Raw genomic sequence first — 10,065 nt, forward strand, 5'->3', positions numbered from 1 at the left:
AATAGAGGGGGGAAACGCAGGGAGGAAGGGGGCTTGATTGCGCCCTGGGTGAGGGAGGGCCGGACTTTGGCGGCGGCCGAAAAATGGCCACGAAGGCGTTGGCCGATGGCGGCCCGGAAACAGGGGGCATCTAATGGCCCGGGGGATGTCGGCTGTCGGCGTCCACTGCCCTTGGCCGTGGTCAAGCATGTGCGGGATCCAGCCAGGCAGGGGTCCCTGCCCGCCCTGGTGACCGGCGAACGAACAAACGCCCTCGATCGATCGTGTCGCCCCCCCCCCCCCCCCTGGCCCGTACCCCGGGAAAAAATGGCCGGCGCCCTCTTTGCAAGGCTTTCGGTAAGATTGGCTCCCGGGGCAGGCAAGGCTGGGGATAAAAAGCTGTCAAAAAGCGCTCATTTTTAAATGAAATGTGTTCTTCCGAGGCCCCTTTCCTTGCTGTCCCCCTGCGGCCCCTTGTGTGCAATCGACGTCGTGCGGCGCACGGCGCCTGTGTGTGTGTGTGTGTGGGGGGGGGGGGGGGTGGCTGGCTCGGAGGGCACCGAAAGCGGCAGAGGCGCGGGTCCGGGGGGGGGGGGAAAGAGGCAGGCATCAGCACGGCCATCGCCACGAACGACACCAAAATGCTCCCACAGTCTCGGACTGACTTCTTTCACAACACGGCGACGGGGATTCATTTTGAACTCTCACGAGCCCGCCGGCCTCCAACGTGATGGGCGTCCATCGGGGCACGTCCACGTGCACAGCCACACCATCCCGGTGTCACGCCGGGGGATGTTTTCATTTCGCTCGGCACATTCGGCCTGGCCATCCTTCCTTCCCCACTGGCCCTCGCCCCTGTGTACGCGCAGTGGTGGGCCCCCAGCCCCCGTGCCTGGGACTTGTCGCAGGGATTGCCCTCCAGAAGGGGGAGGGGGGGGGGGGGGCGGGGGAGCGGCAGCCATTTACATCGGGCATGTTGGCTTGCGGGGCATGCGGGGGGTTGGCCTGGCGCGGTGTGACGCTCCGGTGATGGCCTCGCACGGAGCAACACCCCCCCCCCCCCCCGGGCCGGGCCGGGCCGGGCCGGGCCGGGCTTCCCCTGCCGGACGTGCGGGCGGAGGGCGGCCCGGCTTGTGCCGAAGAGGTGCCAGCCCCCCTGCCCAGGGGACAGAGCCACCGCGTTACCCCTCTCCGGAACCTGCCACGTTCCCTCCCCTTCTTCCCCTCCTCCCCCTCTCTTTCTCGCTCCCTCACCATGGTATTTCCTTACTCCTTGTTCCCCCTCTCTGGCCCTCCCCTCTCTCTCCCCCCCCACTCGCCTCGCTTCCTTGTCTTCCTTTTTTTTTCCTCCGCCCCCTTCTCTCCCCTCTTCCCTCGCCCTCCGCTCGCCTCCCTGTTCCTTTTTCCTGTCACGCCTGCTCGCCCTCGAACTCACCACATGCCCCCGGCCGGCGCCTTCCCGCCCTGCCCGCGTGCCTGTGTGTCGGTATGTGCATACTCAACCCCCGGTAGTATGTCCTCCTGATCGGCGACCTGCACATCCCTCACCGCAGCCTCGACCTGCCGGCTCGCTTTAAGAGCCTCCTGGTGCGTGGCCCACACACATGCGCACACACGCACACACGTACCGGCGTATAGGTGCATGGGTGTATAGGTGTACCGATGCACACGCACACATACATGCGGGTGTTCCTCCTTTTACATCGGCCGGCCTGGTGGATTCTAATGTCTCGTCCCCCCCCCCCCCGCCCCTTTCCTCCTCCTTTTGTACTTCCCCTTCACCATCACCACATTCTCAGCTCCCCGGCAAGATCGACATGGTCCTGTGCACCGGCAACCTGAACACTCGCGAGAGTCTGGAGTACCTGCGTACCATCGCCAACGATGTGCACGTTGTGCGCGGTGATTTCGATGATCCTGTGCGTCGGCTCTCTGCAATGTTTGCTTCTCTCCTGCCCCCCCCCATCAAGCACTCTGACCATCTGCATCACAGACTCTCTCCCTGCCCGAGAGCAAGGTCATCCGTGTGGGTAAGTACAAGTTTGGCCTCTGCCACGGCCACCAGGTACGCCAAGCGGCCCACACCCACGCTTCCCCATCCCGGCGCCGGGTCTGTGCCTCTTCGTTCATCGCTCTCATCAACTCACCACTCCGCTCCCCCGCCTCCGCTCCCCCATCTCCGCTCCCCCTCACTCCCTTCCGACGCAGGTTATCCCCTGGGGCGATGCCAACGCTCTGGCGGCCCTGCAGCGCGAGCTCGACGTCGATGTTTTGGTGACCGGTCACACGCACGCCCTCTCCGTCGAGAAGACCGTCGACGGGAAGCTCCTGCTGAACCCCGGCACCGCCACCGGCGCTTTCTCCCCCTGCACCCTGAACAACCTGACCCCCTCGTTCATTCTTCTGAATGTCGAGGATGAGTCGATCGCCCTCTTCTCCTACACCCTGGGCGACGATGGTGTCCCCGTCATTGATCGCCAGAGCTTCCCCTAAAGGGAATCGACGGTCTTCTTCTCTGTCTTCCCCCCCTCTCTTTCCCTCCGTTCTTATCCCCTGTAGGCTGTGCCTCCGGGTCCGCCACCCTGTGCATGTCGCGCGGTGTTCGCTAGTCCTGTGCATGTACATGGCGTCCCCCCCCCCCCCTGCCCTTCTGCTATCCTCTTTCGCAGCATAGTCTTCACCCCTCTTCCCTGCAAAAAATACAAATCCCCTCTACACACACACACACACACACACACACACACACACACACACACACATCTTCGCGCCCACACCGCCCTATTCTATTTATACATGGCCATGTATGCACTTTCCCCCCGCCCGCTTGCAGCCCGATCATCGCCCCTTTCCCCCGTCCAGCCGGGCTCCCGGGCGACCGCAAGCCGGCCAGAGACAGCCGGGGGCGCTCTCGGCAAGGATGGCAGCTTCTTGCACCCCGGAAAAACGGCATTCTCGCCTCGATGATCGCGCCTCCATTGGCACCTCATGCGCCAACGGTTGCATCCGCAGGTGCCAGGGCCACACTGCCCGGGGGGGGGGGGGGGCCAGTTCCGCCCGAGACCCAGCCCCGCCGCACCGGCCCATTTCCGATCACTCGCCACCTGCCTACGGGCGCTTAAGCGCCCCTCCTCTCTCGTGTGAGATCCTTCTCCCCTCCCTCTCCTCTCCCCTCGCTCCCTTTCCCACCCCTTGCCCCTGCATCCCCCCTGCTCCATTTCCCGCCCCCTTCCCTATCCCCATCTCTCTCTCTCCCTCTCTCTGTCTCGCACCACCCCCTGCCCTCGCAGTCGAGAACAATGCTCTTTGCCCCGGAGCTCGCCCCCCTGGACCCGGCCACCTCGCCCTACGGCCTGGCCACGCCGGCACACCTGGCCCTCCTTCGAAAATTCGGTCTCGGCTTCCTCCCCACCGGGCAAATGGTCCATCCCCATCCGGATTCCATCCCTGCCTGGCTTTTGGAAGAGTGCCCAGGCCTGCGGGACCCGGTGGCTTTGTCGAAGTCCATGCCTAAGGTGGACTTGGAGGCCCTGGCCCCGGTGGCTGCCCCGGGCCCGGATGCCCCGCCATTGGCGAGCCTGACGCTGGAATTGGGCAGCCCCTTCACTTTCGATGTGTTCGGGGGCCGGCATGGCGAAAACCAAGCGCGCTACGAGCAGATCGGCGATGTGGTGGCCCTGCACGTGGAGTGGCTCCTGATGCTGCCGCCCTTCGGCCTGACCCTGGGCACGGTCCCCCTGCCGGGGAAGGTCCCGGTGTCGGCCTTTTTGGATGCCTCCCCTCGGGAACTGGAGCTCCTCCGGTCGCGCATCTACTTTTCCCCGAACTACGCCACCTGCGAGCGACTGGTGGTTCTCATCCAGGGAAAGGGGGCAGTGCGTCCGGGCCAGTGGGCTCGGAGCCTGATCATGAACGACAACATGGAGGCCGGTGCCATTTTCCCGTATTTGCGGGAAATCTTCGCGCGGGGTCTGGGCGTGATCGTTCTCAACCCCAACAACAACCATGTCGAGTTCCCCGGCGCCAAGCGCCTGGTATGTGTTGACTTTCGCCTTTGCGCCATCTGGCGATCCCCAGCTCACCTGAGACTCCACCCTGCTCCCTTCAACCCACTAGCCGATCCCCGGCAGCGAGAATGCCATCGCCCACACGCTCTATGTGTGGGAGAACTTCATCCGGTGCGCGCGCCCCCCCCCCCCTCCCTGTCCTTGCCCCTTGCTCCCCACATCCTGTCCTTCCCTGTCCTGGCTGTTTTTCGCCGGTAACTTCCTCTGACACACGCACACGCACCCCGTCTCCCTTGTATGCTACTCAGTCCCGCTGCCTGCTCGTCCATCGACTTTGTTGTGCATAGCTTTGGCGGTGTGTGCGCCGTGGAGCTTCTCGCCAAGATCGAGCACCGCCGTGACTTCAAGCGCATCAACCAGGTTCTGTTCACAGACTCCTTCCACGATGATGATGTCCTGCCCCGGTCCACCCGGGTGTGGCTTTCCAAGGTGCGTGAATATTCCTCCTCCTCCTCCTTCTCTCTCTCTCTCTCTCTCTCTCTCTCTCTCTCTCGCCACCTCTCCCCGCTGCGCCCATCCCCCACTCACACACAATGTAACCCCCACCGCACGACAGAACTCGGTCAACTTTGCCGCCTCTACTCTCCCGGCCGGGACCAAAATCGGCCGCCCCAGCGAAGGGGCACTCCAGGTGTCCGCCGGCCATCCCCGCCATGAGTACTCTTCCTGCAAGGCCATGTCCATGGTCATGGCCTGCCTCATGGACAAGGCCCAGTTCCGCCAGCAGTTCGAGCGGCGCTAGTTCCTTCTCCCCGCCTGATGGCAGGGGACTAGCCAGCGGGTCAAAGCCACTTTCTTCTCCCCGTGTTCCTCCCCATCCGGATGGAGGTGGGTGTATGAATAGTACTGCCTTTTCCATTCCCAAAACGAGTCTCCCCCCCCCCCCCCCTCCCCCACATACACACAAACACACACACACACACACACACACAGTGACCGGATGATGTCTCTTTCTTCGGTGCTGTCTCCTTGCGTCCTGCCTTCCGCGCCTTGGGGCCGGCCGATGGTGCGGGGCGCCGCCCCCGTCTGCGATCCCCCTGCCTGGGGCAGGGTCGTTGGCTGTGTGCTGGGAAATGCCATGTAGATCACGTGCCAGAAGGGAGTCATGGGCAGAGGCGCCACCGCCACGCCTGCGATCGGCCCGATCTGCGATCTGCTCGAAGGGCCCCCCGGCCTGGTGTGCCCGGGCGCCAGGAGGCACACTGCCCGGGGGTGGTGGCGATGAAGGTGGGGGGGGGGGGGGGGGGGGGGGGGGGGGGGGGGGGGGGGGGGGGGGGGGGGGGGGGGGGGGGGACGTAAAAAGATGACAAGCCCCAGGCGATCTTTCAGCATATTCCCAGCCCCTGGCCCCCCCCCCCTCTATTGCATGTCCTGCCTGACTCCCCTCTTCCTGCATTCTCACCAAACCACCGATCTTCAACTCGCTCTCCCTCCGTTTCGCCTGTTCGATGCCCCCGCGGACGAGACGCTCTGTGACGGCGGCGGCGACGGCGGCGGCGACGACGGCCGCGGCCGAACAGGGTTCCGATGCGTCATCCGCTCCCGCTGCCCCTGCCACCCCATCCACCACAGTGGTGGAGCTCCTCTCCGATCCAGCTTGGATGTCGGACAGTGAGTTCGGGGGTGGACATGCCTTCCACGCGGAAAAGGGCTTCAGCATCCTGGCTAGCCCCCAGCGTGCCCCCACCGGTCGAGTCCTGCGTCCCCGGCGGGCGAACCCCCCCACCGAGGTGATCAGTTTGCTGACCCCGCGGACTTCCCTGCCCCCTCGGCACCAGCAGCCCCCGCCTGGGCCGCCCCCACCGTGCGCATACCCTCGACCACTTGCTTGCTCGGCCTTCCATCGTGGGGATCCCCCTTGTCTCACGCGTGCCTCTGTTGGCTTTCTCTTCAGATCTACGGCGCTCCCCATGGCCGAGGCCAGCCACCTTGGCAGTGGCAGCGATGGGGATGACGACGAATTCGAGGACGTCGATGTCATATCGCCGGCGGCAGCCCCGGCCGAGCCGACCCTGTCGCAGCATCTTCGCGGGATCTTCGACGGGGCGCACCTCGATGATCTGGCCGCGGTCCTTGGGCATGTGTCGGCTCCGGATCCCCCTGTTGAGGCCAGGCCCGAGGATGGGCCCGCGACGCCGGTGGCCCCGGGTCCGGCTGCTCCGCGGCATGTTGCCATGCCCTTCTCGCTGCCGGGGCTTCTGACGCCGGTCCGGCCTCAAGCCGGGCTTGACCCCGCCGCGGCGGTGACCCCGCTTGTGTCGCAGCCCTCTGACGAGAGCCAGAGCCAGCTCTTTTCCCCGACTCCCGGGGGGAACATCCTTTTCCAGGGCTCTTCGCAAACTGAAATCACCCACCCGACCTGTGCGGACGAGGGCGCACAGCATGTTCGCCTTGTCGGTGCTCTGGTGTTTCTGACGCGTGGCATCCTCCGCACCAGGGCCGCTGGCGCTCTGCAGGTGTGTCTCCCCTCGGACGTTGGTGCCGCTTGCTTTTCGCCATCGGTCTGACGCCCATGCCCCCCCCCCCCCCCTGCCCCGGGACTCTTGCCGATGCACCGAGCAGACGCGAATGGCCCACCGGCTGTACCTCCTCTGTCGGGCGCAGCTCGGGCTCTCCTTGCCGGTGGTAGCCACCCGACTGGGGGCCCTGTCGGATGTCGAGGCTTTGTCGATGGAGTTGCCATGGCGCCGCGCGTCGCACTCGGGCGTCCCCGAGGCCCCCGGCATTGCCAGTCAGGTTGGGCCCTTGTTGTTTGTCTTCCATCGCTTGATGGAGTCCTTGCAGGCCTGTGCCTCATGGAAGACCTGGTCCTGCCCAGCATGTGCCCTGGATCCGAATCCCGCCAACAAACTCCTCGGCACCCCGGTGCCTGGGTCGCCGGCCGCGTCGCACGATGCCGCCCTCCTTGCTGCTGACTTGGGCTGGCATTGGCCCGCGCCCGGGGCCAGCGAATGCTGCCGCTCCCGGTCGGGGCAAAGCGCCCCCCCTCCCGGTGTGCACCGCCTCTTTGAGGCCGATCCCGATGCGGCCTTCCTCCGGGCACTGGTTCGTGTCCCTTCACCCTGGTATATGGTTGTCTTTCCAGTCTATTGACGGCTCTCGCTTGACTTGCTTCTCGCCCTCCCTTCCGCCTCTGTCTCGCCCTCCCCCAACCACAGTTGTTTGCCAGCCTGGTCGTCTCGCTGCCGGGCGTGCGGGCGCGCACGGTGCTTGCCTTGCCGGGGCTTGAGGATGATGCACCTCTGCCTCAGGCAGGCTTTAGTTTCCCCTCGTCTGTTTGGACCCCCTCAGGCGCCCTGCACGCTGAGCCGCCATCGAAGTGCGACCCTCTCTCCCTATTTCTCTCTCGCCCTCGCCCTCGCCCTCGCCCTCGCCCTCGCCCTCGCCCTCGCCCTCGCCCTCGCCCTCGCCCTCGCCCTCGATGCTTGCCCAGCTCATCGCTTACTCGCATATCCCCTTTTCGGCTTGCTCAAGTCAACCCGATCCGCAGGCGAGTGCCGGCCTAGCTGCAGCTCTGGCGCGTGGTGTACCCACCGTTTGGGTGGAAATGTGGTGCCCTGACACCCACGTGTGGATTTGTGCGTCCGCATTACCCATGGCCCCCTTGGCTATTTTCCCCTGCTGACCTGACCTCACCTGTCACCCCTCTCTCGGACCCAGTGGCCGATGTCGATCGCGGGGTGGCTGGCTTGACGGAGCGCAGTATGCTCATTCCCCCAGACCCATCCTCCCCGGCGCGCTCGCCGACCAAGCGCCCGAGAGGTTCCAAGTCGCCGAGCCTCAAGCCGGTCGACGCCCCGACCCGGCCGGTGGTGTGGCTTGCCTTCGAGGCGACCTCCTCCGGGGCTGTTCGCTTGCTGGACCTGACCCATCTTTGCCGGCAAACGGCCGAGCAGTTGTACCACACCTTCGAGACTGACGGCACTCCGATGCCGGGTGAGGGGGACGCACGCCGGGCATGGTTCGGTGCCCCTGTCCGGCCACATGATCCGGCCGACATCCTGCGCCTTCCCCTGCCCCCATGGTATGTGGTGGCCGAGCGGGCCCTGGCCGAGGGGGAGCCAGTGTCGGCCGACCGGCCGTATCCCCCCTTCGTGGTGACGCCCGCCCGGGCGGCGGCCATTTGCCATCGTCTTCCGGGATTCTACACGGCCTTTTCGCAGCGCGTGAGCCCGACTCTCCCGGCTTGGGTGGAGATCGACCATGCGCGAGCCTTCTCCTCGAACCAGCCGACGGCTGCGCCCTGCCGCGGGCCATGCGGCACCCTGGCCGCCATCGGGCCGGTCCCCATCGAGCAAGACGAGTCGGACCTTCGTCGTCACACCTTCTCTGGGCTGGCATTGACGGCCGGGCACCTGGTGGCCGGGGTCCCGGCCGCGCGTGGGCTTTTGGCCGCCATGACGGTCGTCGATCGGCGTTTGGTGCTTGATGATTTGGCCCGGGCCCTGGAGGCCGAGGCCGCTCGCAGGCACCCCCTCTCGGCCTTGGACTCCCTGCTGGCGGATCTTGCCCGCGGGGGTCTGTCCTGCGGAGGGCCGCTCATCAGCCGGCTGGATGTGCACGTGCGTGCGCGCAGCGTCCTGCCATGCCCTTTTGTGTGCCTTTTCCTTTCCTCGTTCCCCATTCTGACGCAGAGATGGTGGTGCTCCCGCATCAGGGCCCCGATGCATTGGACTTGGCCCTGCCTCCGGGCTTCGTGCTGCGGCTCCTCCGCCGGACGTCGCTGCACCCGCCGCCGACCACCGTGTCCAAGCTCCGGAATCACCCCCAGTACGTGCCTCATCCCCCGGGCCCCTCCTTTGCCTTTGTCCTGACATGTGTCCCCTCATCCTGCGCTGTGCCGCAGCTATTCAGTTCGCTATCAGATGCGCAAATACGAGGAGCTGTGCCCCGGGGCTCGGCCCGTCGGCCGGGTGGAGCTTCGACTTTCCGGGCAAGCCGTGGAGCTGGCCCTTTCCGGTCGGGCTGGCCCCTCGGACGCCGCGACCACCGATGCCCTGACCGCTGCCTTCCCCGATGGAGCCCACTCGCCAGGCAGTCCATCTTCCTCTCGGTCAGCCAAGTCTCGCCTGTTTGACTCGGTTTCCCTGCCCAAGGCGGCGGCGTCCAGCTCGAAGGGCTCGGCGCCGGTGAGACGCCCGTCCGCCAAATCCCCCCCCTCGCAGCCCTCGCGCCCTCGACGCAAGCGAGCCGCCACTCGGTCCCTCCGTGAGCTGGATTCCGAGGAGTCCGAAGAGGACGACGGGCAGTCTCGATCGCCGGAGCGCCCGCCCTCGCGCACCATCAGCGCCTCCCCGGCCTCCGGGTCGCAGCTCGGCCTGCCTTTCTTCCAAACGTCGCCCAGCTCGTCACCTGCCTCGATCACCCAGGCCGGCAAGACGACCACCGTTTTGCTGGATGTCTACCGGCGGAGTGATGTGGTTTTGGTCCGTCATCTTCCCCCCAAGCGTCCCGTTACTTCGAATATGTTCCCGCCCCTTTGGTTGGCTCTCGCCCCCCACTCTCGATCTTGCCTTCCCTCTCCCCCTTCGCCTCTCTTTCTCCTGTCTCCTCCATGGGTCCCCCACTCACGCCCCGAACCGACGTAGCTCAATACCCGCGCCGGCTGGCACAAGCAGGGGCGCCAGGTGCGCCCTGGCGAGCGGTCATACAAACTTGTCCGGGCGGTGGGTGCCGGCAGCCCGGACCGGCCGGCAGCCGAGACGCCTCCACGTCGGCGCCCCCGTCTTGGGGATCCTGCCTCGCCGTCGGATGTTGGACCGCTCGGCTTGCACAATCCGGACCCCTTGATCCCGGGGATGGTTGCCCTTTTTGGGGAATGGCAGACCGAGCCCTTCAGCCTGCCGCGTGTGGCCACCACCGAAGAGGGCAAGGTTCGTGCATGAAAGCAGCCTGCGCGCCCTGCCTGTCCATGTCCACTAACATTGGGTCTTCCCTTGTACCTCCCTTCTCTCTCGCTCTCGCTCGCTCTCCCTCGCTCTCTCTCTCTCTCTCTCTCTCCCTCTCTCTCTCTCTCTCTCTC

The 10,065-nt window shown here is 65.8% G+C and overlaps 3 protein-coding genes across 3 annotated transcripts in view; all 3 read left to right on the forward strand.

Annotated features, from left to right (window-relative positions):
- The first annotated feature begins 1,156 nt into the window (after positions 1–1,156).
- H696_01185 (hypothetical protein) lies at positions 1,157–2,704 on the forward strand. Its single transcript, XM_009495070.1, has 5 exons — positions 1,157–1,237; positions 1,492–1,566; positions 1,779–1,898; positions 1,973–2,044; positions 2,188–2,704. Exons 1-5 carry the CDS (start codon positions 1,235–1,237, stop codon positions 2,470–2,472), a joined length of 555 nt encoding a protein of 184 aa, XP_009493345.1. The 5' UTR covers positions 1,157–1,234; the 3' UTR covers positions 2,473–2,704.
- Positions 2,705–3,220: 516 nt separating this feature from the next.
- On the forward strand, positions 3,221–4,901 carry H696_01186 (hypothetical protein). The gene is made up of 4 exons (XM_009495071.1): positions 3,221–4,010; positions 4,093–4,154; positions 4,292–4,472; positions 4,600–4,901. The coding sequence occupies exons 1-4, from the start codon at positions 3,276–3,278 to the stop codon at positions 4,783–4,785; spliced, it is 1,164 nt and encodes a 387-aa protein (XP_009493346.1). The 5' UTR covers positions 3,221–3,275; the 3' UTR covers positions 4,786–4,901.
- A 590-nt stretch (positions 4,902–5,491) lies between these two features.
- The window catches only part of H696_01187 (hypothetical protein), a gene marked incomplete at its 5' end in the record, with an annotated part of 5,847 nt that continues 1,273 nt past the window's right edge, over positions 5,492–10,065 (forward strand). Inside the window, 9 exons of the mRNA XM_009495072.1 lie at positions 5,492–5,847; positions 5,938–6,499; positions 6,606–7,088; positions 7,202–7,362; positions 7,518–7,621; positions 7,704–8,605; positions 8,701–8,813; positions 8,890–9,469; positions 9,632–9,916. Of these exons, the coding sequence (XP_009493347.1) occupies positions 5,492–5,847; positions 5,938–6,499; positions 6,606–7,088; positions 7,202–7,362; positions 7,518–7,621; positions 7,704–8,605; positions 8,701–8,813; positions 8,890–9,469; positions 9,632–9,916 (3,546 nt within the window). The remainder of the gene's footprint in view (positions 5,848–5,937; positions 6,500–6,605; positions 7,089–7,201; positions 7,363–7,517; positions 7,622–7,703; positions 8,606–8,700; positions 8,814–8,889; positions 9,470–9,631; positions 9,917–10,065) is intronic.

This window comes from Fonticula alba, assembly GCF_000388065.1.
Source record: "Fonticula alba strain ATCC 38817 unplaced genomic scaffold supercont2.2, whole genome shotgun sequence".
In the NCBI taxonomy this organism is placed as follows: domain Eukaryota; order Rotosphaerida; family Fonticulaceae; genus Fonticula; species Fonticula alba.

What these genes read in the sequence shown, in the direction of transcription:
- H696_01185 (XM_009495070.1), top strand. An exon ending in GCGGTGATTTCGATGATCCT is followed by an intron (nt 1,899 to 1,972) that starts GTGCGTCGGCTC and finishes TCTGCATCACAG; the next exon opens with ACTCTCTCCCTGCCCGAGAG. An exon ending in GCCTCTGCCACGGCCACCAG is followed by an intron (nt 2,045 to 2,187) that starts GTACGCCAAGCG and finishes CTTCCGACGCAG; the next exon opens with GTTATCCCCTGGGGCGATGC.
- H696_01186 (XM_009495071.1), top strand. Translation starts at nt 3,276, where the DNA reads ATGCTCTTTGCCCCGGAGCTCGCCCCCCTGGACCCGGCCACCTCGCCC. An exon ending in TCCCCGGCGCCAAGCGCCTG is followed by an intron (nt 4,011 to 4,092) that starts GTATGTGTTGAC and finishes TCAACCCACTAG; the next exon opens with CCGATCCCCGGCAGCGAGAA. An exon ending in GTGTGGGAGAACTTCATCCG is followed by an intron (nt 4,155 to 4,291) that starts GTGCGCGCGCCC and finishes TATGCTACTCAG; the next exon opens with TCCCGCTGCCTGCTCGTCCA.